The sequence below is a fragment of the Artibeus jamaicensis genome, unplaced genomic scaffold (genome assembly GCF_021234435.1).
Source record: "Artibeus jamaicensis isolate MK-2021 breed Jamaican fruit bat unplaced genomic scaffold, CSHL_Jam_final contig_490, whole genome shotgun sequence".
Lineage (NCBI taxonomy): Eukaryota > Metazoa > Chordata > Mammalia > Chiroptera > Phyllostomidae > Artibeus > Artibeus jamaicensis.
The window spans coordinates 10,788,407-10,815,019 of NW_026521861.1; the positions used below are offsets into that span (position 1 = coordinate 10,788,407).

Sequence of the window (26,613 nt, forward strand, 5' to 3'; positions counted from 1 at the left end):
ACAGACACGATGCCCCTGATTTATTTCACAAACACTTACGAAGTGCTTACTACCTGCCAAGCACTGTTCTAAATTCTTTGCCAATAGCTGCTTATTTGATCCTCATAATAACCCTATCAAGGAGGTACTATTCACATCCACATTTTAAAGATGAGGAAACTGAGACATAGAAAGGTTAAGTGAGTTCACACAGCTGGTGGTAGAGCGGGCTGAGAACCCAGTCCGACTGAGCCCCACTCAGGACCCAACACGGTGTTGGGCACAGAAGGTCATGTGCAGGTTTTGGGGTCAGGACAGACCAGAATTTGATTTCTGTTGGTCACATACTAGCTGTGAGATTTTGAGCAAGTTTTTCTCTCTAATTTTTAGTTTTCTACTTCTAAAATTGAGGAGTCATAATTTTTTACCCTGTAGCATTGTTGTGATTAAATGCGATATTATGTGTAAAAGAAAAATTCCCAATAAATGTATATCATCATGTAATAGTAACTGGCTTGCTTTGGTTAAGACACCAATAGAGCTAAAGAGCACTTTCCTTTTTGATTAGATATTTCATTACTGTTCTATGACAGCTGTCTCAGTCTTTGCCCCTTTGCTCTCCTCTGCCCAGCCCACCCCCTTCTCCCACAGTCAATCCCTACACCATCGTCCATGTTCATGGGTCATTCATGCATGTTCCTTCACTTAGTCTCCTGCCAGGGCACTCCTTTGATATTTCAAATAAACAACTGATTGCTTTTTTGCAATAGGTGTTACACTGATGGGGTGTTTACAGGTCACTCAAGCCAGTCATAGTAACAATGCTTGCATTTCATAGGTATGTTTCCTTTTCACAAGTCTGGTATTTGAGATCTTGCAAGTTTTGCAAGTTTGGGTTGCTTGCAAGTTTTTATATTACAGGTGGCATCTACTATGGCTTTCCTAGGCACCTATAGAATATACTAAGCTTCTTCTTCAAAGAGCTTTGTAATACTACTAGGAAAATATGACCAAAAAGCCTAGAACACATGGGTTAAGTGAGTAAGTGTGTAGGTAAATGGACACAGGGATGGATGGATGGATGGATGGGTGGATGGGAAGTCCTTCTGTTTGTCTTACTGACTTATAAATATCATTTTTCCAAAGAAACATACTGTTAAAGTAATTTTCTCTCTCCCACTTTTTGGCTGGGTCCCTGGATTAGGATGATAGGCTATTGGTAGCATTCTAGTTCCCTAATAGGTGGAGACCAGAGCCAGATTTTTATGAACTACTCAGAGCGATAACTAGTAATATCTAGTTAAGGACCAAATGTGAAAATACTAAAGGCTATTTCCAGAGTAGTCAGAAGGTGACCTAAAGAAACATACAAGGAAATGCATTCCAAGAAATTATTCCTCCTAAACCGCCTGTCCTGTGCAGGTAGTAAATGATAAACTAATCGTATGTGAGTGTCTGAAGTTCAGCTGTGTGTTCTACATAAAGGGACCTGTACTCTGTACCCTGCACAGGGACACAAAAGAGAAAAACGGAGAATGGTCTTTGTTTGGTGCTTACAGTAGGTTAAGCACGGCACCACATGCTTTTAAAATAGATATAAAATCTTACTTAATATTGAAAAAGACCCTTTGAGGTGAACACCACCACCCCGTTTTGAAGAGGAGAAGCCCCAGACTGGCCAAGGCCACTCAGTGGATACCTGGCAGAGCTGGTTTCAGTCCAGTTACACCAGGAAAGAAAAAGATTAAAATGCTGTACATTCACTTCTAAAGGTGATCAAAGAAAATAAAATTTATTAGCCACTTCCTTTTTCCCCCCAAGAAAAATTAATATAAATGGAAATATACCAAAGACTCTTGGGTGGACAGATACCATGCAGAAGGTGTAAGAGTGGACATTCCCATTAGCCTGCTTCTTCTTTTTTTTTTTAATTTATTTATTCAATTGTTCAAGTACAGTTTTCTGACTTTTGCTCCTGCTTATTCTTAAGGACTGTTGGGTGGGTGTGCAGGAGAACCTACCAGTGTCACCCTATTGATAATAACTTTATTATGGGTGAATAAGCAAATCTTCCTGTAGTTCCTTGGAGAGTGCAAATGTGTTGGAGAAGCCAGGCTTTTGTAACCTTATTTAGTGCAAAAGAATCTTTTCTGTCGTCACCAGGCAGACAGAGGGAGGACACTCATGGGTGGGAAGCAAGGGGACTGTTTTAATGGTCGTCCCTGCAGGAGGTCAAGGCTGGGCTGGCGCTGTTGTCAGTAAGTCATTGTGACTTGGGTCCAAAGTCTGGCTGAATTTTTTTTCGTGCTTTCTTTTGTTGTTGTTATTATTGCTATTGCTAGACAGCTGGAATGCCAAGGGCAGTTCTGTCCAAGCCACAAGAAGTTTCCCGGGCTACCAGCTTCCTTTTCAACGTGGGGCAGGAGGAAAATCTGTCCTAAAACAGAAGTCAGGGAACTTCCTGTTGGTTCAAATTTCAAACAGAGCTTGTCCTTCAGTCCTCACCCTGGCACTCAGCACAGAGGGAGTGGGAGCGAACTCCAGAAACCCAAGGACAGGGTGCTTTGCTGAGAGCTCAACCAGTGAACTCCTGGCTTCCAGTAAGTACTGTTTGGCATGATTAGTTTGGGTTTTCAGGGCAGTGGTGATCCGGAAGCTTAATTGGACAAAATTACTTGTATGGACTCTTTCTTCATTGCCTTTGTGGGCTGTACCGTCTGGAGGCTGTGGGGCTGGGGCGGGGGAGGTGGACAGAAATGGGACCTCTGGATATCACCTTCATCAAATCCCAAATGACATGACAATGACCAGGTTAGGCAACCACCATAGTGGGTAGATTCTCCTGAATGAGATCAAAGAGCTTAATCTGAAAGGCTTTTTTGTTTGGAGGCAATGACTAGAAATGCAAGCAGAACTATGAAGCGATTTAATTCTTTCTCAGCTAGGAAGGAGAGAAAGGGGTTTAGACACCAAACTCTCAAGTTGGAATTCTGACTCTGCTTCTTTTTAGTTATGGGACCAAAGGCAAATTGCTTAATCTCTCTGGGGAGTGCCCTTCTCTGTAAAATGGGTATTGTATCATTGTACAAGCAGTGTGAGCCTTATGGTATTGTTATGTGAGATATACATGAGATTTCATATATATGAGCTTGCTTATATCATATAAGCGTTGATATAATGCATTGCATATAAATGTATATAATGGATTTATATATGTGTATACATATACAAGATTTCATATATAATTTATATGGATAATATGAAATATATATTGTTTGTGAGTGAGCATCGGTATGGTGCATTATAGCACCCTGCTGGGGCACCCAGAAAACGCAGGCTCGTTTGTAAAACAAGCTCCCTCCTAGCACAGCTCTGAGACACCAAAGCAATGGTGTGTGCAAACACATCTATAATTTGCGAAGGCTATACAAATCATTGTTTTATCTAGAAAAAGAGAATTTTGGCTTTGTTAACCAAGAGCTAGCAGTACACACTGCTTGAAAATATCTCACTCTCAGCTAATCACTCTCGCTCAGTCTTCACATCTGATCTTTGAACCCCAGTGCTCACTAAGCTCCAAGCTCCATGGGAGAGATGGACACATGCCACCACGTACAGGGGATGGAGGGAAGGGCCATGGGCGGAAAACCACAGGTCCCAGATTCTGCCTCAGGCAGGGAAATCCCCAAAACTGGGAAGAACTTAATGGATTGGATGCAAAATCACAGGGGTAAAATTTTTTTTTAATGTGGGGAGGGGGAGTGGACAAAATTAAGGTATGTTATATTCCTCTCCTCATGCAGTACTGCTCTCTTGGGAATGGGGTGGGGAGGTGGGCGATGGGGGTGGCCTCAGTGGCCTGGTGCCTTTCTCAGGCATTTAGCTCAGGGCGCAGAGCTACATACGGGCCCAGGGCCCAGGGCACCAGTTCTTCAACATACACCTCGAGTTGCCCCAGAAAGATCTTACTTGTTATTTCACTTGTTACTTGTTTGCACAGTCATTATTGTTAGTATATAAGGATACCTCACTCAACAGAGGAAAACTGTTCTCTGGCCATGCTAGGTGAGTTCAGAGTCCAGAAAAACCCACTGGTCTTCAAACAGCTCCCACATGCTACTGACAAACCACAAAAAGTAGGCTTTGAGAGCTTGTGTTCTTAACCTGAAGACTGTTATCTATGTTTGAAAAAATAGATTAAGGTGCATAAATATATAAATGTGTATGATTAAGGAATTGCTGAGTCATTTATGCCCTGGAGGAAAGAATGAGTCGAGGCAGAAGAAAAAGAGAAATCAGCAGGAAGGAATGATAACATGCCCAGGAAGGCAAAAGTCCCTGGGCTCCTCCCTGGGACTGTCCCGGGGCTGCCCTGGGCAGTTCTTCCTTCTATTGCAAGAGTCTTATTCATTCAAGATTAAAAAAAAAAGACAGACAGAAAGAAGAGGAAAAAAAGGCCACTAACACATTCCTGTTCTAAAGACCTCACCTGCTCCTGCGGGACCCTTAATCCAGCGGGATTCCCCATCTCTCAGGTCCAGTAATGGACATGGGAGCACTGGCAGCCTTTCCAGGAAAAGTCGTCTCCTCTCAGGGTCAGTTTTGCGGGTGTCATCCTCAGTCCCCAGAGTCAGGTGGCCTTGGGAATGGGCCACTCAGGTGGCTGAGACAGTTTAAACTGTCTCACCCTGGTCTTTGCTCTTAGGTTCCCTCTGGAGAAAGTGAGTTCCTGGCATGGGGCAGGGCTTACCTTGGGCTTCCACGGGACCAAAAATGTTTCTCAGGTATATGTTTTCCAGTGCACCCTGTTCTTACCTGCCCTTCTCGGTGTTGCTCCCTGCTAGGGGTTCTTGCATCAGGGCAGAAGCAAAGCCCAGGGAAGAAAAGACTCCAGTCATCCCAGCCACATCTCCACACAACTGCCACTTGGTGAGCATGGCTTGGATGTGTCCTTGTTGCCATGGCTACCGTCAGCCCTGGGGGCTGGGGGAGGAGGCAGATAATCCATCTCATCCACACTCAAGGGCACCATCCTGATTCTTGATGATCAAGTGGCTAACCAATGAAGCGCACTGTTTGGGGACTAACTACTCGATTATTCTTTTTCTCAGGTGAAAGCACATAGCCACAATGGAATCCAAACCTCAGAAGAGTCCAGGTACCCAAGGGGCATGATCTCAGAAGAAAAAATCTTGTTATTGAAATGGTGAACAATTCCCATCAACCTCCTGGGGATATGGAAGATGGTTTTAGTGGGGATAACAGGTGGTATTCTGGGACAATGATTCTTAGTTCAGAGAATGCAGCAGAAGCTATTGGATTCAGTTAGCTATTTTGCAAGAGCTCACCTACCTAGAAACCTGGCAATTTCTGATTTTCATGGGCTGATTTGTTCCATTTGTTTCATGTTACTCTGTTGCTCAAAGATGGTTCTAACAACAACCAGAGCCCAGAGAAGACCAGGAAAGATTTCCTTAATTTTATATGAAATTCCTCACGTGGAGAAACGGCCTAAATTGTCATATGGGCTTCTTATGAGGGTAGCTCAAAGTGTATTATTCTCATGCTCAGATTTACATAGTTCATTGCAGATGTGTGATTAGAAGGCCTGAGTTTAGGGTGAAATCAGTTAGAAATCAAATTGTCTAATTCAACTCAAAAAATATTTTTGCATATTTATTCAAAGCACCTATCACTAGTACGTCACTGTGCTTCATTGATACTGCAGAGGACATACAGATTAACTATCAAGTCATCGCTCTCAGCAAGTCTATAATTTGTTGGGAAGTTAAGGACGCATATGCAAGTCGCTGTATTGGAAAGTTACGATAAGCACACAGACCCAGGCTGTGCCGGGAACCACGACTCGTGCACACAGTGCTATGAGCATCTGAGGAAGAAAAAGCACAGAGGTAGCTGTGGGAATCCAGGCAGGCTGGAGGGGGGAGGCATTTAGTTGGACCCTGAAGGATGTGTAGGGCTTTGAAAGCGACTGGGAAAGAGCACATCTCAGCAGACAAGGATGGCAGGAGCAAAAGCAAGGGGTGGGGTGAGGCGGGAGGTGTTCAAAGGAAAACGTAGCAAGGGAAATATAGAATCTAAAGGACTTGAGACACATGGTCATAAACTAAAGGGGGGGTAATGGTGGGGATGGGGGGGAAGGGTGGAGGGGAATGAAAGGGGGGAATAGAACAACTGTAACAGCATAATCATTAAAAAATTTTTAAAAAATTAAATAAAGACCTGAAAGCACAAAAAAATAAATAAAATTAAAAAATAAAAGTAAAAAAAAAAAAAAGAAAACGTAGCTATTGGATAGAAGAGGAGAGAATAGAGGATGAGGCTGCAGAAATGACGCACTCTATTGGGCCAGACACTGGCCTGCCATGGCCAGTGACCCTTGAAGCCTTTTGTGTGACACCAGAGTGGTGTGACCAGAGTCACATTTTATTTGTTTATTTTACAACTACAGCATATACTCAATGTCACCTTAATAAATTCAGTGAAATAATGTTATGATAAGTATGTACAGTGTCAGGTGGGTCCTGGAACTATCAGGGGAACACACTGCAAAATATATGATTATGTAACCGCTATGCTGTACACCCGAAAGATCCATTATTTTAGATTGGTCATTTTTTTAAAAATTGGGGTGTCATGGACATATCATAAACTGTACACATTTGAAGTGTACAGTTTGATAAGTGTTTATGCATGTGTGTGCCTGGGAAACCAGCACCACAATCAAGAGCATGAACATAGCCATCACTCTGGGAAGTTTTCCTGGGCCTGGTTGTGACTGTCCCCTCCAGCACCCAGGACCTGTTGCTCTGTTTCTGTGGTTCTCAGTTTCTCTTGTATTTCCTACAGTTTCAGAAATGGCAACCACACAGTATGCAGCTCTTTTTCTGGCTTCTTTCACACAGCATAATTCTTTTGATATTCATCCCTGTTGCTGCAGGGATCATTAATTTGTCCCTTTTTGTACAGAAGTGTGTTACTGAGTAGTGTCCCAGGGATGTGCCACAATTTGTTGATTCACTCACTTGTTGCCTCCAGTCTTTGCCTGCTGAGACAAGGAAAGCTGGTAAACTTTTGTGTAACTTTTTTTTTTCTGAAGGTATATTCCTTTACCTAGCAGTAGGAGGGCTAGGTATGTAAGAGGATGGTTAATTCTTTTTCAAATTTGTTTCCTTAATCTTTTAAAACTGCTGTCAAGGCATAATTGCCATACAGTGGATTGGCATGCTTAAAGTCTACCATTGATAAGTTCTGACATATATATACATCCATAAAACCATCACCAGGATCGAGATAATGACCATTTCCACCAGCCCACAAGTTTCCTTTCCCCTCCCTTTCACCCTTCCTTGCACCCACACTTCTCCAACAATCACTGATCTGCTTTCTGTCTGACACAAGTTACTTTGCATCATATATGTTTTTTATGTAAGTAGAATCCCACGTTACACACACTTTTGCCTGGCCTCTTTCCCTCAGCATAATTCTTTTGAGATTCATCCATGTTGTTGAGTGTATAAAGAGTTCATTCCTTTTTATTTCTGAGTCGTACTCCATGAATATGTCACAATTTACTAATCCATTCACCTGCTGATGAACACCTGGGTAGCTTCTAGTTTTGGCTCTTTCAAATAAAGCTACCATGAATATTCATGCCAAAACTTTGTATGGTCTTACAGCCCTTGACTTAAAAATATAATAGCTCTTTAACTTTTTTCAAAAAAAATAAGGAGAACAAAATCAAGCATTTTAAAGCGGCCTTTAAAATGGCCAGTTTAGTGGCCTTTGGCACATTCACAGTGTTATTCAGCCGTCGCGCCTCACCAGTTCCAACGTTACCATGACTCTGAGGTAAAGGCCATACCTGTGTGCCGTTCCTCCCCCTCCCTCTCTCTCTGCCCCCAGCCTCTGCCAGCCAACAATCTGTATTCTCTCTCTACGGGTGTAGCTACATTGCAGAAATATTGCAGATATCTCGTGTAAGTGAAACCATGCACTATGCTGGCTTCTTTCCATAAGCATATTTTTAAAGTTCATCCATGTTGTAGCATGTATAACTACTTTATTCCTTTTTAATGGCTGAATAGATTCATTATAGATTACAGTTTGTTTATCCATTTATCTGCTGATGAACATTTGGGATGTTTCCACCTTTTGGCTATTGTGAATAGTGCTACTATGAATATATCCATGCATGATTTGTTAAAATATATGTTTTCAGTTCTTTGGGGTATACACCTAGGATTGGAGTTGAGTGATCCTATGGTAATTTTATGTTTAACTTTGAAGATCCACCAAAATTTTTTTCACATTCTACCAGCAGTGTATGAGGGTTTTAATTTCTTGATATCCTCACCAACACTTAATATTTTCCACTTTTTGAAGTTTAGCCATCCTAGTGGGCACGAGGTATTTTCTCACAGCAGTTTGGATCCGCATTTCCCTAGTGACTAATGTTCTGGTTACATAACTTTTCATATGTTTATTGCACTGTTATATATCTTCATTGGAAAAATGTTTCTTCGAGTCCTTTGCCCATTTTGAAATTGGGTTGTTTGTCTTTTTGTTGTTGCATGGTAAGAGTCCTCTATACATTCTGGATACTAGAATCTTATTAGATATGTGATTTGCAAATATTTTCTTTCATTCTGCAGGTTACCTTTTTACTTTCTTGATAATGTCCTTTGGTACACAAAGGTTTTTAATTTTGGCGAAGTTGTTTACATATTGTGTCTTTAATGCTCATGTTTGATGTCATATCTAAGAATTCACTGTTAAGTCTAAGGCCATACAAATTTATCCTTGTATTTTCTACTGCAAGTTTTATGGTCTTAGCTTTTATAGGAAGGCCATTGACTCATTTTAAGTTATTTTTTGTGTATAGTGTGATCTAGGGCTCCGGCTTCATTCTTTTGCATGTGGATGCCCAATCATTCCAGCACCATTTGTTGAAGGGACTAATCTTGGTGTCCATATTGAAATTCAGCCACCAACGTATGGGTGTGTTTCTGGACTCACAATTCTATGCCATCAGCCTATGTACTAGCACAAAATTCTTTGATCACTGTAGTTTTGTAGAAAGTTTTGAACTTGGGAATGTGAGTATTGTAATTTTGTCCTTCCTTTTCTAGATCATTTGACTTTTTAGAGCCCCTTGCAATTCTATATGAATTTGAGGTTAGGCTTGTCCATTTTGGCAAAACTGGTCATTGAGATTTGGATGGGGATTGCAATGAATCTACATGAATCCAAGAAGCATTGCCTTTGCATCTTGTCAAAAAATCAGTTGCCCCATGTATGTGTGGGCTTATTCCTTGAGTATCTACTTTGTTCTATAGATATATTAGTTATCTTCATGCCATATTGTTTTGGTTGCTATAGCTTGATAATAGTTCTTGAAATCAGGTACTGTTAGTGTTCTCACTTTGTCTTTTTTCCAGAGTTATTTTGTCTATTTCATATAAATTTTAGAATCAGCTTGTCAATTTTAAGATTCTACTAATTCTTCAGAATCTTATTAGAGACTTGTAAGCCCAAACTTTCACAAAGTATTGACATTTACTGAATCCTCTAAATTTAATACCACCAGAAAGCACCCCTACTATGGGCAGATTGAAGACTGCTTTATGAGGGGGGACTCAAAAAACCAAAATTATCCTCTGGAGGGCAGGCCCCTTGTAGTACAGGCTTCCCCTGCTAGGTGGGTGTTCTAGGAGCCCATCTGTGTCACTGTACCCCCTGGAGTTGCTGTGAGAGGCTGTGTTCAGCCTCAGTGAATTTTTTTGAAGGCTCTTTCAACAAGTTTGCCTATTTCATGATGGGTGATTTACAAGTGCACCTGCCCACACCATGTGTTCAGCATTTTTTTTTTACCAAAAGTGGCATGACCGGTTCCCCCACCTTACCATCAGTATGTACCCAATGTTGCCCCTAGGGACTTTTTTGGTTTTTTGTCTCCCCAAATGAAAAAGCCCTCAAAGAGAAACATTTTGCCGATGTGGAAGAGGTGAAACAAAAAATGGCAGAAGCACTAAAAGGCATCAGAATCGATGAATCAAAAACTGCTTTGAGCAATGGAATGGAAGTCTGCATAGGTGTACTGCATCCAGTGGAGAGCACTTTGAAGGCAGAATTGTTGCAAAAGGAAGGGAGGGAAGGTGATGGCGGTGGCATCCCCAATTCTGTTTTCCCCGGATAGAAAAGCTCTCATCCTACAGTGAAGGCTGCCTCTTCCCAAACCAGGAACAAACTAGAACTATGGTCTGTAGGTAAAAGCAAAACCAAACTTTAAAATTTTTTTTAAATTTTAACATTAGCTGTGTTTTTGAAATAATGAAAGTAGTTTATACTTCTTGCAAACATATTGGAAAACAGAAAATATCAAAATTGCATATAGTTTCCACACTTACAAAGAAGCATTTAGTATTTTGGAAACCCCTATAACCACTTTTTCCACCTTGTTTTCCATGACAAGAGGGTTTTTTTGTTTTTGTTTTTGCTTTAATAATCTTGCTATTGTGGCTGGTGCTTCACCAGGGAGACCAGCTTCTGCTCACATCTAGAATGCCAGCAAAGTGCTTCAGAAGCAAGGAACCCACACTGGCCGGTGTGGCTCAGTGGATTGAGTGCAGGCCTGCAAACTAAAGAGTCACTGGTTCGATCCCCAGTTGGGACACATGTCTGGGTTGTGGGCCAGGTCCCCAGTGGGGGCATGTGAGAGGCAACCACACTTTGATGTTTCTCTCCTTCCCTTCCTCCCTCTCTTCTTTCCTCCCTTTCCCTCTTTCTGAAAATAAATAAATAACATCTTTTAAAAATAAGAAACAGAAAGAAAAAGAAACAGGGAACCCAGCAGGTATGAGCTGAATTAGGTGCTTCTAAATGTCGGCCGAATGAAGGTCCCCGCTGCGGGTCAATAAGAATCACACACTTTGTCTTCGGGTCCTTCGTGTTTCCGGGCCTATTAGAGAGGTTTAGTTTGTTTGTTGATTTGTTTGCTTGTTTTCCGTAACTGCATAATTTGAAGACTTTCCAGAAGTAAACGGTGTTTTCCAACTGAAGAAGCTCTTTTCAGAAATGTACAGGGAACAAACCGAGTTTCTGTTTACTTTCTTTTATTAGGCAAACCATTTCCATATTGTGAAAATGAAGTGTGCAAATGGGAATACTTTATTAAGTCACCACCGCCCCAGCTTTTCTCCTCAGAAGTAAGTACTCACGTGATTTCGGCAGGCCTCCCAGCAGCCTCCTGAGCAGTTTTTCAAATCCCTTCCTCTGAGATTTAACCGAAATGCAAAATGTTTTCATTTTTCAGACCTCTTGGAAAAAGCGGTTTTTTGTTCTGTCAAGGAGTGGGGAAAACAGCTTTAATCTTTCTTATTACAAAGACCACCAGCACAGAGGTTTCATTAAAATTGATCAGTAAGTATCCAATTGAGAAAAAGTTTATACGAGCAAACATTAATATGCTGCAATGCAATTGAAATTTAAATTATTGTTGAAAGAAGCAAGGGCTTCATACTTATGATATTTGCTGCTGAAAGAAGCAAAAATGGGAAACTTTTGAGTAAAAAATAGCTAAATAATTATTTCATATTGTGCATTCTACTAGCGAACTATTAATAAGCACTTAGTTACACAAGACTCTATACTTAATTCTTAGATGAGAGAGAGCAGATTAAATTATTATTTCATAAAGCCAGGATAGACTTTAAAAAATATTTAGGTTAGCTTTTTGGTCTTTAAGGAATTAAGTACAAAAAACATTAGAAAACCTGATAATTTGTGGACTAAAGAAACCAACTAAAATAGAAAGTTTTGAATTAAGTTTCACATTGAACAAAGTATTCGATGAACCAGATCTAAACTTATTTTCTGAAATGATTAGGTAATTTTCAAAACATGGAACAAGCAAACCAAATGTTTTATTCAACTTGAATCATAACACAAAACAGTCAGTTTTCTTCCTCACTTGTATCTGCATCTATGTAACACTTTCTGTCTATATCTAACAGAAATGCTCGTATAGAAGTTGGCATAAGTAGCCCCATAAAAATGCAAGCTGTACAGAAGATGTTTAAATGCCACCCCCACCAGGTGATGTCCATCAGAACGGCTAGCAGAGAATACTTCCTCATTGGCTCTGACAGGTGAGTGGTAAGCCAACAGTGTCTCTTGACTGTAAAACAACCAACCAACCAACCAAAACTATCTTAAACCAATAATCAGTAAACCTGCATCTTACAGCAGAAACCCCTGCTGACAACCTTAAACACCACCTGGGCAGTCTTCATTCTGTGTTAAAATACCTTGAAAAGTCACAGTGTGTGTTCCCTAGGGCTGCCATAGCAAGGCACCCCATAGCGGGTAGCTTAGAACAATGGGAAAGGATATCCTCTCGGTTCTGGAGGCAGAGTCTGAAATCAAGGTGTCCCAGGGCCATGCTCCCTCTGAAGGCCCCAAGGAAGACCTGTCCCAGGCCGCTCTCTCTCCTAACTTCTGGTAGGTCCTTGGCTTGCAGCAGTAGTGTAACTTCAGTCTTCACATGGCCTTCTCCATCTGTGCACGTGTCTCAGTGCTCAATGTCCCCTTCTAGAAGGACACTAGTCATGTTGGATTAGGATTCTGCCCTACATCAGTAGGACCTCATCTTAACTAATTACATTTGCAATGACCTGACCCAATTTCCAAGTAGGTCACGTTCTGAGGTTCTGGGGATTGGGACTTGAATGTGAATTCAAGCAGATATAAATTTGAGGGGGACCCCACAATAGTCATCATCAACCCAGATGCATACCTGGTAAAGTGATGCCGACTCTGGCCAGCAGGGTCCACGGTGTTGTAGATGAGATGAAACAAATTCACACCAACTACCAAAGTCCCGTGGAAAAAAGGGATGGCTCGGCCTCTGTCTGAGAGAGAGAACACCTTGGCCACTCTCTCAAGAGGAGAGCACCTTGACCTTTGCCCTGACAAGCTTTTATTGGCTTTCTAATAGCGTGGTACATCAAAGAAGGTTCTTATTCATTATGCTCAGGTTTACTTTAGGTGATTCCTTTTTACAAATAACAAAGGAAAGGATGTTACTGATTACTTGTTACAGATCAACAAGGAAGAAATGTTGCAAATGCAAGGGAACGACAAGAGTGATTAGTCTGGTTACGCTCAGTCCTTGGGAGAGTTAGCACAGACTTTAGGAAGTTACATTAAAGATACGCAGTAAGCATTTTTCTGCTTCAACTCAGGGTGAGGGAGTTTTAGCAAGAGCAAGCCTCAAAGCCGCCTAGGTACAATGCAGGCCTGGTTTCCCATGGGAAAGCCAATCTGTGGGTTTGGCTTCCTGTGTGCCAACATGTGCCTATGGGCTTTCCAGTAGGGCTGGGCTACATTTGCCATTCCAGTGGATAGGTTCCCTACAGGTTCCCTACAGTAAAGGAAGCAATGCACAAATATCTGTACAAGCTACATGTATGAGGGGAAGGGTGTGGTCATCCCTGAGGGGGGCCTCGGTTTTAAGAAGGTAGATTCTTCCTAGATGATTATCTGCTGGGCAAGGAAGCCGTGTGGAGGAGGCAGCGAATGCAGAGCCAAAGGACAAGGAGCTTTGATCTGTTTCAGATCCGCCCAGGGGCAAAAAGCTTTCTTCTACACTGTCATGAGAATCAACAGAAAAAAAAATGTGATCTATAGAAACCTTTTCAAGCACATTCTTCCTCAACACACACATCCTCTCCAGGGAGGCGCACCTGGATAGGTACACAAAAAAATGGCGCCGACAGGTGCAGGGCTCGCCTAGGAACACAAAAGAAATCAGTGTCAGAGCGAAAGCTCAGGACCCTGGGGTTACTCCTGTTATTTCTTATGCTCCTTCCCATTTCTTGGAGCTTCCCTCCCAGAGGCAGCGTGAGTGTTAATTCTAGCGTGTGCACGTGGAGGTGGTAAGGAGCCAGAGGGGTCATTCAAACTACGGAGAGAAAGAAATCCTTATTTCCCTGGTGCCTGTTCTGACTGCCTGTTCCAACCTTAATAAAAGAATCCTTCTCTGGTTCAAAAGGAGTGAAGGCGCTATTGTCGCTACGTGCCAGTTGAAAATTTATTCCCATCAACAGGGAGAAGATTAAAGACTGGGTCTCCTTCATGTCATCATTATGCCGGGATATTAAAGCAGCGCACCCGAATACAGAGGTGACTCTCCATCACTCGTAAAATAACAGGGCACCTGAACACAGCCCTCCTTTCATAAGGGAACAATGGTCGCTTTTCTTTTCTCCTTAGCAACTGGCATTAATACAAGGAATAAATAAGTGTGAAAATGTACGTCCTTGTTATTTTTATGATTAACAATGGGGAAAAAACACTTTTGTGCTTTGCAAGAGAACTCAAATGTACATACTTCAGGTTTTCATTATTGAGGTAAGAGGAGTGAAAATTAACTGTGGCACTTTTTAATAGTAGCTGAAACGACAGCATTTTCCATCATCATGATTCAAGGTACATGACAGCCACCTTTGAAATGACTAAGTCTAGGGTGGTTTCTGTAAAAATGCTCTTCATTTATCTTGCGTTTTTCAATATAATGTCCCTTTAAGGTAAGGGCTAGTGACTTCAAGGTTTCTTTTGTTTGCTCCCTAAGAACCTTTGCTAATTCACATGAGTCCTTTTGGAGGGCAGACCATAAATGAAACTGTGGTCTCTAGATACTGTTTTGACATAGGTTGCTCTATGCTTCCAACAAAAGCAGGAGCCAAGGAGGAAAGTAAAGCAACATATTTCTTACAAGTTGACTTGAATTATTAGAAAAAAGCATGGGTGCAAAAGGGTAGGGTTGAAAAAATAGGTTGAGGGAAGTTTAGGGCATCTCTCATGGCCATGATGAGTGTCCTTGAGGATTTGGAAACAGGAGAAAGACAAGATCACCTCCTGCCTTAGTGAGAGAGCACTGGCCAGCAGTATAAATGTTAATGGTGAAAGACCAGAGGCAGGAGCCCATGAATGAGGCTGTTGCTTCACTCCAAATAAGAGACCAGTGGTGTCCTGATTCCAGTATTTCTTTTTCACAAGCAGGAGAAATGCTCATGGAGCAATGCCAGGCCCTCTCCAGACCCCAGCCCTCACCTTGGTTCTTCCAGCACATCGGGGGCTGTCTCCACCTCACCGAGAAACACTTCTCCAGACACGGTGAGCAGACTTGCCCCACCTCTCTCAGGATGGAAGTCTTCTGATGGTTGGAACATCTCTCCAATGTACTGGACACCTTTCTCAAAGCTAACCCATCACAAGAATGATTCTTAGCCCCACAGTTGGTCCTATGGTCCATCTGCTGGCCAGACTACAGATGAGCCTTACTGCTTGCCCTGCCCATCTCCAAATGGATTTGTTCATTTTGGATGCTCCTCCATGTACACGGAGCATGTTGGGAAACCGCCCCCCTCCCTGAACTAAACAAAAGCCTGGCTGGTACCCTTGTTCTTCCTTTCACACACGGCATGGATTAGCTCTGTAAAAAAAATTGCCAAAAACCACTTGATTTCCTGCCCCATCATCTGTGCTCCTCATCCAAAATCAGAATTTTTATTAATGTCCTTCATTTACCCACATCGGTCTGGCTTCTCCTTGTGTGTGTGGGTGTGTGTAATTTCTTCTTCATTTCTAATGAAGTTCATTTGAAGAAAGATGATCCATCTGCCCCTTGAGAGTGATTTGGAATGGTAGTCTTGGCTCTCTAGGATTTGTAATCTTTCCAAGTTCAGATATTATTAATAAATGGGGTCAGTGTTAATTTTCTTCTGCCATAAAATACCATTTTGCACCTTAGAGATGTAACCACAGACTTTCCCTTCTCCTTGAGTACCAGGCAGGTCTTAATATGGCACAACCTCCTGTTTTTATCGAGTTGGAAGCTCTCCAACTATTTTAAAAGCATTTTGCGGCTTATCAAGCTCACCAAGCCAAAACCTCATTTCATGCTTGTAGGAAAGGTGACAGGACACAGGGTTGGGAAGACCAACCCTTTTCTGTAAATGCCTCTTGCTCTTCACTCATGATACTCCTTCCCTGCGAAGGTAATGTCTTTGGTTGTCTCACTGTGTATACACTCTGTATTCTAATCCAGTGACATTTCCATCAGTTCCAGCCAAGAATACCATCTGCTTTGTTGGGATTACATGTTGTTGTTGGTTTTATTGTTTGTCGAAATTAAATTAGATCCCTTTTTCATCCCCAGCTCAGCGTGATCTGGCTCCACGGGCATGGAGCTGGATGAATAGACAGCAGGACATAACTTAAATGCATCTGTTTTTTAAATCACTTTCTTTCAAGAACTCCCTAGAGAACATTCGGGGTCTTTTCAAGCCCCTCTGTTCTAAGCCATTGTTCTTGGAAGAAGTAAATTGTAATATTTTCCTGCCATGCAAAGCAGCTCCATTGGTAGAATATCTCGTATCTGTTGGGGAGGGAAGGCAGTAATTGGTCGAACCTAAATCACCCCGAAGCCTATAATTCTACTGTCACATGATCGACACTACCAAACTGTCTTGCTATGAGAACAATAGAAACACGTGAGCAGAGCACAAAAGAGAAATGTTGAGCAGGCAGAGGAAAGTTGCAATGCTTTAACTCTGGGCTAATAATTACCTTCTTAGGTGGCACTGGGTGAAAACTAGAAAAAAGACGGAGGTGGGGGACTTTGGCAGAGCTTAGTGACTTAGAGTACCACCCCCTGAGAGTACCATTTGCTCTGAGTTACTAGTCCCGCTGGTGGAGAAAAGCCTGAAAGATGAGCTTATATTTTCACATTATCAGGGGTGACCCAGACTCAAGGCACAACTTTAAGGGTGGGATTCTGGATGCAACCTTGGAAGACTCTCTGATCTTATCAATCCAATTAAACTATTAGGGCTTTCCCAGAAAGCGTGTGGTTTAATTCTGTCTCTTGCAAAGACAAACATTAATTCTGTCTTCATCTCTTTATTCAGCATGTCCTGGAAAAAAGTTCTCCAGGACTCAGACAAGCTCATCTACCACATGATTTCTTGCCAGAGACCACGCAAGACACGGAAGAGAGTCATTATGTCAGCCCTCGAAGTATTCTTTTAGAGGTAAACCCTTCCACTTACTAATCATTCATCCCTTCTATAGATATTTGCTGAGGCCCTGCACTGTTCCTGAGGCATGAGCCCGGTTCAGTGGGACACTGAGCCGGTGAATCAGACACAGGTGATGTGCTCAGTGTTGGCACTTGAATACAAGCCAGGCGTGATAAAGACAAAAAGGGCTTCATGCAGGAAAAAAGGTGTTTATAAAATGCCCTGAGTGCAGGAGGGATCGGAGACAAGGGGGCTGACTTCCAGACAAGACCAGAGAAAGTTCCAGGGAGATGACATATGACTTTACTTGGTAGGCAAAGTTTGGACTTGGTTGTTTGACTTGGGGAGTCTTTCTGCATTCTGGAAAGAAACAATAATATGAGCACAGGTCCTTGGGTGATGAATTGTGCCTTGTGTATCAACTAGTCTGTTGATCGATTGGAAACCCCTACTGAGTGCCCTCTGCGTGCTAGTCACGGGACTATACTAGGCATAGAACTTCCATCACTCTTCCCCCAGAGCTCACCGTCCTACTGTGATCACATGATAACACTACCCAAGAGGCTGGTCCAAGAGCTCTGGAACCAACAGAAGAGCAGAGATTTTCTCCCTCCACTGGAGTCAGGGAAGGCTTCAGAGACAAGAACGCCATTTGATAGGTATATACTGAATAGTTCAGTTGAGCTGTATCCTAGAGCGAGTGAATGGCACAGTGGGGAATATGACAGACAAAAAGAGCCAGACCATGATGGGTCTTGAATGCCCAGGTGACTTCATTCTGTAGTCAGAACAGAGGCAGTGATGGCTTCTAAGATGGGAAGGGGCAAAACCTGAATTATCTTCCAGTAGCATTAACCCCGGAGCTATAGTTGAGACGGACAATGGAAGAGAATGGAGATGGAAAGTAGGAAGACAAAATTAGAGAAAAGGGGACGTTCAGCATTTTCCAACCTGGGAGTTTTCTACAAGATGGTGACAAGTGTTCACATAAAAGAGGTGTTCTGGAATCAAATAAGATCCAGAAACACCAAATTAAAGTAGGTTAAACAGGCTTCTGAACTGTAGAATTCTCAGAGCCTTTAGTCTACAGGGATACACTATAAATAGCCAGGTGGGATACAACACCCAGCATTTCCCAAGTTCAGTTGACTAAAGGACGCTTCTTTCACCAAAATATTTCCATGTTAACGTTCCCTGGGGCACATGATAGCAACCAATCTTTTATGACAGTCCAACCAACTACCGTGCTGTGTGGTAGCTATATGCCTGGCATTGACCAGGTATTTAATGGGATGCAAAATGCAACAAGGCAGGTAAAACTAAGCTAAAAGACCTTTTTTTTTTCAATTACAGTTGAAATTCAATGCTATTTTGTATTAGTTTCAGGTGTACAGCACAGTGGCAGGCAATCACATACTTTATGAAGTGTTCCCCCCGATATTTCAAGCACTCACCTAGCACCGTGCAGAGTCTCCACATTGTTGACAAGATTCTCCACCCTGCAATCCACACCCCTGTGACTGTTCTGTAAAACTACCAACTTGTGCTTCTTAATCCCTTCACCGTTTTCATCCAGCCCTCAACACCCCTGCCCTCTGGCAACCATCTCTGGGTCTATGAGTCTTTTCTATTTCGTTTGTTAATTTCTCTTTAGATTCCATGTATGAGTGAAATCATATGGTATTTGTCATTCTCTGTCTGACTTATTTCACTTAGCATAATACCCTCTAAGTCCATTCATGCTGTTGCAAATAATACGATTTCATTCTTTTTATGGCCAAATAGTATCCCATTATATATGTGTACACAATGTATACGACATTTTTATCTACTCATCTATGGATGGGCACTTGGCTTGCTTCCCTATCTTGGTGATTGTAAATAATGCTGTGATGAACATAGGGGTGCTTTATTCTTTCAAATTAGTGTTTTGGGTTTCTTCAGATATACACCCAGAAGTGGAAGCTAAAAGACCATTTAAAAAATAAAGTACAAAACTGTGCAGTAGAAGTTCAGAGAAGGAAGAGACTGGCAGTGGCCATGGTGGTCAGGAGGCATTATGGGACCTCAGCCAAGCCTGAACACAACTTCGCTAGGCAGAAGAGCAAAGGGACATATCTGGGGAAGGAAGCAGCATGACAATGGCACTAGAAGATCACCATTTGTAGGGGTGCAGTGGGGAGACTGGCTTAACTGGAATGAACTCTTCAGTTATGGGTTGATATGTAATTTGTTAGATAGGCAACAGAAAGCCCCTTGGGTTTGAAGCCACCACTGGTCCAAGTGGCTGTCTTGATTTTGAGGGGCTTGCTGAGAACCTCACCAGGGCAGCATTTTCTAAGACCCTTTATAGCCTGCTGAATCCACTTGGGTCACCTGTAAACACAGCAGCCTTAGGCCAGCTCTGCATTATATGGTGACACGATTTCACAGTAGCGCTGACGGGGAAGAAGAATTCATGTTATTTAGTGCGTGCTAGTGAAACTGAAAAATAAATAGCAACTTAGTCTAACAAAACATTGTGCATCAAGAGCATGGGGGACCCGGGAGAAGAAAAGAGATGCTGCATGAGCCTAAAGCTTGGCTGGCTCAGCCCCTCAGAACGAGCACCACGGTTCATCCAATGGTGGATGCATTTCCTAGTTCAGGGCCCAGAGCCAGCGCATGAGGAGGAGAAAGATACCTGCCTTATGTGGAGACTTGCATCCTTACATTTACTCCTCTTGTCTATAGTTGGATAAAATCCTTGCTGCCAATGAATCTAATGAATCCCTTGTACCTGGTAGTCCAGAACAGGACTCCAAGAGAATTGAGCATCATTATATGTCAATGAAATCCTGGTGAGTAGAACTGCCATATTTTAAATTTTTATTTTAGCTGTTATGCTGTTATAGAAAATTGCTATTGAAATATTAATACAAAATAATTATCAAAGACCAAATTCTGCACATTGTTTGGTAACCTCAGAACAAGAAAAAGTGAGAATTGGTCTCTTTCCCCACAGAAAACCATTAATGACAGCCTCGGGGCGTTTTTCTATCTCCTGGGGAAGTTATTTCCTGTTTCACATTTATGTCTCTCACGCTCTCACTTCTGTCTCCTCCCCTCAAAGTGTAAAGCGTTCCTTTGACTCTGTATCCACTTTTAGATGGAAAGTCTGTTGGATTAGACTCGAACTGTGACTGTGACTTTGGTGGTTGGACATACTTCAACATCTTGTTAACATTCACATGGCTGTTAGGGGCTTAAATGTGAGAGTCCTAAATAGACATGCTAAAAAAGGGTTGTGTTCACTTCTTATACTTAAGTTTGTTCAAAGACACAACCAACCAGTCTGCTGAGAGCAAAGAGGAATCCCAGACCATTCCAGAGACCCAGAATGGGGAGCATCATCTTCAAGAACAAGACTCAGGAAGTGACTCTCGCCTCTCACCTGCCAAAGCAGAAGCCCGGCCCACCAACGACCGGAAGGAGCCGGCCTCCCTAACTGTGGTGCAACTGACTATATTAATCAAGTACAGTTCTACTTTCTCAAATTTTGTGGGCCCTTAGAGCAAGACAGCCTTCCTTATGTACTCAGAATTCACATTTTAAAGGCATTCCTAAAAAATCTCAAAGTCAGCCAAGACCCTGATCAGCTTCCCCTTCTCACTGACAAGGTGGCCAACCGCAGCAAGCAGCCCAGCTGGGAGCAGCATGGTCCCTTGAGCTGTGGGTGGCATTTTCAAATATATATTTTTTTAATTCTCCCTTGGCTAGTCTTTCAGGCCTTAGATCACCCTGGTCTGGGGGTCATGTCAACCAGCTTTTACCACTAAAATTATAGGCATGTCACTCACAAGAGGTTTTCTTCTAGACTAAGGGAAGGAGGGCATTCAGATGTTAAGTGACAGCAAGGGTCTTTGGTGAGACTGTTCTCAATTTTAACTCTTTTCAGTGTCTTCTTCTAGGAATCATTTCCAGCTGACAAAAGTGCGAACTGACCTGAGGACAGCTATAGAATCAATTCAGTCCATTTTTTCTCCCTTTTCATTGCCTTCCACCCACTACCCCCTCCCAAGGTGGGGGGAGGGCTTCGGTGGGTACTTTTCAGTGACTTAAATTCATAGTCTTTTCTGAATGTTTTAGATGCTCTTTAACTGGAAAATGCCACCTCACAGGAGGCCAGGAAGTTTACCCAGAAAGCGTAGCTGAGAGCCAGAGACAGTGGCCTGATTTGACTTTTGCAAATGTTTTATTTCATAGTAACATACCTGACGAGAGCCATGTGGAGAAGCTGAACATGTTCCTTCCTCTTTCTGACATCATCAATTATTTGGCACTCACCGAAGCCGCGGGGCAGATATGGTAAGGCCAGAGGCTTGATGGGTACTGACTATAAATTGGGTTGGAAAATATGAAGACAACAATTACACCATGAAACACTGTAGGTGGCAAAACCTACTGAAGATATTGGATTGTTGTTTTGCTGTTGGTAGCTGGTCTTTGAGGCAGAGACAAGGGTGTGGTCACTGTGGGTGCGTCAGCAGGGAGGTGGGTGGGTAGAGGAGGACCCAAAAGTCCAGGAAGGAGCAAATTTCTTACTGTTTTCAAGGTGAGGGAAATGGGCTGGAATATGTATGGTCCCTGGAAATTATCCCACTCATTGGGCAGTGAGTATTTGTGGATGAATGATGTTAGCAGAGCTGGTAATAATCTAAAGTCTAAAAGGACAGGACGTATCAGCATCTAGACTTCCAGACACCGGCTAAAAACCTGCTAGCTGGGAACAGACATGACAGGCTCTGTGACCAAGAATTTTCTTGAAACAATCACTGTTTACTTGGTTCTAATTCTCTTAAAGTCTTTGTAATTCATTTTGATGGAAGGCTACATATTTAAAGGGGAAGAAAGCCCTTTCCCGTAAAGTAGACGGTTCACCCCATTGCCTTGTAAGTCCTGCAAGGGGCAGGAACCACAGCCCTACAGTTACGCACATTTCGCCCAATCTAAGGCTCAACAAATACTTGACTAAAGCTGGACTTCTCCGCACCCGGGCTTTCTCATTCATTCATTTGGTTTTTTATACATCAGATAGTCATTGCATAATCACTGTGGGCTGCTCACTTTCAGCAAATACTTTTTGAGCCCCTTTTGTTTACCTGGAGTTATGGACTTATGAACAGTTTTTTAAGAGGTGGTACCATACTTCTGGTGAAAAAGACAGTTACATAAACAAGTGAATATTAAATGTATTTTATGTGAATATACAATAAGGGAGGCACTCACAGAGTACAACAGAAGCCCAGGGCTGGGGGAGGAGCAGTTATTTAAAGTAAGGGATGTGGAACCTAAGAGGGCTTTGTAGAGGCTTTGGAGAACAGGTCAGCCTCCCACAGTGCTGAAAAAGAATGTTCCAGCCAGAAAGTGGAGTCCAAATACTTTGGATGTGGTGCCACACAGCTAAAAGAACTAGTGGGAGTAACAACGGGGTAGACTGCAGTGCAGGGCCCCCCATCCGTGTCCCCGTCCATGTCCTGGACCGCCAGTGAGCAGAGCCCCTCACTTGTGTCGGACGCCGTGTTCCCCTTGCAGTGTGGCTCACTGGGAAGGCCCCCGGCGTCTGGGATGCTTATTTTTCCACGGAGATCACATTTTGGCCGTGAATGACCTGAAGCCACATAGCTTGGAGGAGGCCCTCTTGTTTCTCAGACGGTCGGTCCAGAAGGAGGTAAGTCCTGCTGATGGGCCCTGCCTGGGGCAAACTGATACCAGATGGGGCAAGATCAAGTCTTAGACAGAGTTGGAACTGTATTCTGAACCCAAATGAGACTCTTCAGTCCTCAGCCGCCACGTGAAAATAAGAGAATAAGAAGTGCAAATAACACTTCCTACAATACGTGTAAATAACAGAAGGAGATTTTAGGGCCCTTTCAAAATACCTTTACATAAAGTAATTTTGGAGAGAGCTCGGGGCTAGGAGGCTGAACAGCTGGCTTCAGGGCCTCAGAGACAGCGTGATGCGGCCTCAGGAGCTTGCATCAGAATCAAACTGGCTCAGGGCTCGCATCTCACATCCTTGAACCAATTTTTTGCCTCAGTGTTTCGCAAATGTAAAACCAGGGATCGTGATAACATTAGTCATTTTACTTTTTTCTTTCTCGTGTTTTAGAAAGTAAAACTCACCATCGGCCGGATCCAAAATTCAGAGAAATTCCACGCTAAAGACTGTTGCTGCCCCTTAAAATACCAAGATGTTGAACCTTTTCAATTGTCGGAGCTGGAGAAGGTGCTGAAGAGGAATCCAGCCATAAAAAGGGGTCATCAGAAAAGTACTGAAGAGCAACATGCTGGGACCCACTGAAGGGGTGAGGAAGGGACGCCGGCTCTGCACTGGGCTCTGCCACTTACTGCTGTGTGACACCAGGCAAGTGAGTGCACCTCTCTGAATCCCCCCTGTCTGCACCCTAACAATGAGGATGACGATGCCGGTGCTGGCTATTGCATCAGACACGTGAAGAGGCCCGTGGGGAACAAGGACTATGGAACAACACAATGAACCTGTAAGGCCTCATCTCAGACTTCGTCCCAAACGCCACAAATGCAGATTGGGTAATTCCCTCATCAAAATGTGCCGTGTGTTCTGTGAGGTCATGGCCCACACAAGCCCTTCTTTGTCAGGGAACAAACAGTTGGGAATACTTGTTCTGGGAAGGCAAGGCTCTCAGGAGAGATGGGCTACCACGTGGGCCTCCCCGAACACCTCCTGCTCTTTGTCATGGCCGGGCTCCAGAATGCCGAGACAACATGCAACACACCCACAGGAAAAATAGTAAAGACAACAAGGGGGGAAAAACCAAAATAAACTTCATGCTGAGATGGAGTGGCCTGTTGGATTCAACAATTATCTTGCTTTTATTTAAAGAACCAGTAACTGTTATAGAAGTTAAAGAAGTTTCAGGTTATCTCCAGCAAAGATCCGCTTGCTCTCTAAGTAATAAGAGAACTACTTAGCCCTTCTATATTTAGAAGGTCTTAGTTAACCGAGGCATTCACTAATTGATCCTGGAAGGCCAAACAATCCGATCTTTTTTCAGAAACAGGAAAACAAAGGCGGAGAGCTAAAGGATTAATCCAATCCGGGAATGTCAGAACAAAGGGGGCTTCAGAAAATATAGGGTGGGTAAAAGTAGGTTTCCAGTTGTTCATATGGAAAATAAGACAATAATGAATTAATAATAATACCAGAATAAACTGTTTTGCCTACTCACGGCTGGAAACCTACTTTTGCCCACCCTGTATATATATTCCACTGTGTTGTGATTTTGCGTGGGAAGAAATCAAGGCCTCAGATGTTTCACTCTATGCTTCCCTCATGGCTCCTAGTTCCTGACTGTTTAGTGGCAGAACCAAAAATCCAAAACCAGCTCCAAGAAACAGATGTCCTGGTCCTCACTTTGTATTTGCATTTAGGTATGAAAAGGCCTTCAGCACACAGAAGGGACATTCAGATACAATCTTCTGTGAGCCAGATCGTGCAGCCAGTATTAGCATTTTTCATTTGCATGCCTTGCTATTTTTTTAAAAGCTAGAGTGGAGTTAAGACTCTCTTTTCCCCCCCAGTTTTATTGAGATATAATTGGCATGTAATACTGTATTAGTTTAAGGTGTACAACATAACGATTTGCTATATGTAGACTGATCTTCTGTTTCTACTTCTAGAAATGTATCTGACAGAAATACACAATTGCACAAATATATCTGTAAAATAATGTTTGTTGTAGCACTGGAGCATTGTTTGTAATAAAAAAATCTTTCAGGGATTGCTTAATTACAATGCTTCACATAAACGAACACTGAAGATGTTAAAAGTTTTGTACATACGGTTTTGGAGAGGTGTTCACATTATGTTAAGAATGAAGAAAGCGACTTCCGCCAAGATGGAGGCATAGGTAGAAACACTGTGCTTTCTCACACAACCAAGTTTAGAGACAACAAAATATTAGCAACAGAAAACACAGCCAGAACACAGAAAATTGAACTTTTCAGAAGTCTGACAACAACGAATTCTTCAGCCTGATCGGTAAGAAGGGCGAAGCCAGCAGCTGCCGGAGCAGGGCTGCACAGGAAAACTTGGTCAGACGGACTCAGGCGCATGGATCCCAGGCATTGGGTTGCAAGGGTTGGACCCAGTGAGTGACAGGCAGACCCAGCGAGGGCGCAGGGCGGCAGGTTGACTGTGGTCACACATTCGTGTGCAGATAGACCAGCAAAGGAGTGAGCAGTGAGACAGGACCAAGCAGGCCCCAGTGGTGGGAAGCAGCAGAGAGGGCCGCCATTTCCCCGCTCTGACCCCGCCACCACATACAGTGGCACAACCCAGCGACCTGAGCAGCCCCGCCCTGGTGAACACCTACGGTTCCACTCCTCATACTTAACAGGCGCAAACAGACCAAAAATGGCTCAAGAAGATCTCAGAGCCCCAGAGCGCATAACTCTAAGCAACGAAGAAATAGCAAAACTTTCAGATGCACAGTTCAAAACACTGGTGATCAGGATGCTCACAGAACTGGTTGATTTTAGTCACAAATTAGAAAAACATATGAAGTCTAAATTAATTGAAATGAAGGGAATTGCACAGGAAACCAATAGTAATGGAAAGAAAACTGGGACTCAAATCAAGGGAGTGAACCAGAAGGAAGAAAAAAATGACCAAACAGGAAAATATGAACAAACAAGAATTCAAAAAAATGAGGACAGACTTAGGAACCTCCAGGACATCTTTAAACACTCCAACATCTGAATTATAGGGGTACCAGAAGGGGGAAAGGAACAGCCACCAGTGGAAAACTTATTTGAACAAATAATAAAGGAGAATTTCCCCAATCTGGCAAAGGAAATAGACTTCCAGGAAATCCAGGAAGCTCAAAGAGTCCCAAAGAAGTTGGACCCAAGAAGAAACACACCAAGGCACATCATCATTACATTAGCCAAGATTAAAATGAAGGAGAGAATCCTAGAAGCAGCAAGAGATAAGGGGACTGTCACCTACAAAGGAATTCCCATCAGACTGTCAGCTGATTTCTCAAAAGAGACCTTACAGGCAAGAAGGGGCTGAAAAGAGGTATTCCAAGTCATGAAATCCAAAGACCTACAACCAAGATTACTCTATCCAGCAAAACTTTCATTTAGAATGGAAGGACAGATAAAGTGCTTCTCAGATAAGATCAAATTCAAGTTCATCATCACCAAGCCCTTATTATATGAAATGTTAAAGGGACTTATCTAAGAAAAAGAAGATAAAAAAGATGAACAGTGAAAGGACAGCAAACTCAACAACCACACCTAAAACAAAAGCAAACTAAAAGGACAGCTAGATCAGGAATGGAAACATAGAAATGAAGATCACATGGAGGGTTAGCAACAGGGGAGTGGGAGGAGGAGAAGGGAGAGAAGGTATGGAAAATAAGTAGCATAGACGGTAGGTAGAAAATAGATGGGGGGGCAAGAATAGTATGGGAAATATAGAATCTAAAGAACTTGAGACACA

General features: G+C 42.7%; 1 protein-coding gene across 4 annotated transcripts; it reads left to right on the plus strand.

Moving 5' to 3' along the window:
- The first annotated feature begins 2,331 nt into the window (after positions 1-2,331).
- On the plus strand, positions 2,332-26,613 carry PLEKHS1 (pleckstrin homology domain containing S1). Of its 4 annotated transcripts, none has more exons than XM_053668379.1 (14): positions 2,332-2,579; positions 4,685-4,763; positions 5,091-5,137; positions 11,122-11,207; positions 11,315-11,421; positions 12,015-12,149; positions 14,109-14,184; positions 15,061-15,177; positions 16,974-17,096; positions 19,818-19,924; positions 20,393-20,599; positions 21,330-21,431; positions 22,659-22,794; positions 23,236-26,613. In XM_053668379.1, the coding sequence occupies exons 3-14, from the start codon at positions 5,110-5,112 to the stop codon at positions 23,425-23,427; spliced, it is 1,416 nt and encodes a 471-aa protein (XP_053524354.1). In that variant the 5' UTR covers positions 2,332-2,579; positions 4,685-4,763; positions 5,091-5,109; the 3' UTR covers positions 23,428-26,613. The 4 variants fall into 4 exon arrangements, with proteins under 4 accessions (XP_053524354.1, XP_053524353.1, XP_036988803.2 ...); XM_053668378.1 differs by lacking the exon at positions 4,685-4,763 and adding an exon at positions 4,824-4,908; XM_037132908.2 differs by lacking the exon at positions 4,685-4,763 and adding an exon at positions 4,824-4,908 and having other exon boundaries at positions 15,064-15,177.

Coding starts and splice junctions, on each gene's coding strand:
- PLEKHS1 (XM_053668379.1), top strand. CDS start 5,110: ATGGAATCCAAACCTCAGAAGAGTCCAG. Junction 12,150..14,108: donor TTCCTCATTGGCTCTGACAG/GTGAGTGGTAAG, acceptor TCCCATCAACAG/GGAGAAGATTAAAGACTGGG. Junction 21,432..22,658: donor GAAGCCGCGGGGCAGATATG/GTAAGGCCAGAG, acceptor TTCCCCTTGCAG/TGTGGCTCACTGGGAAGGCC.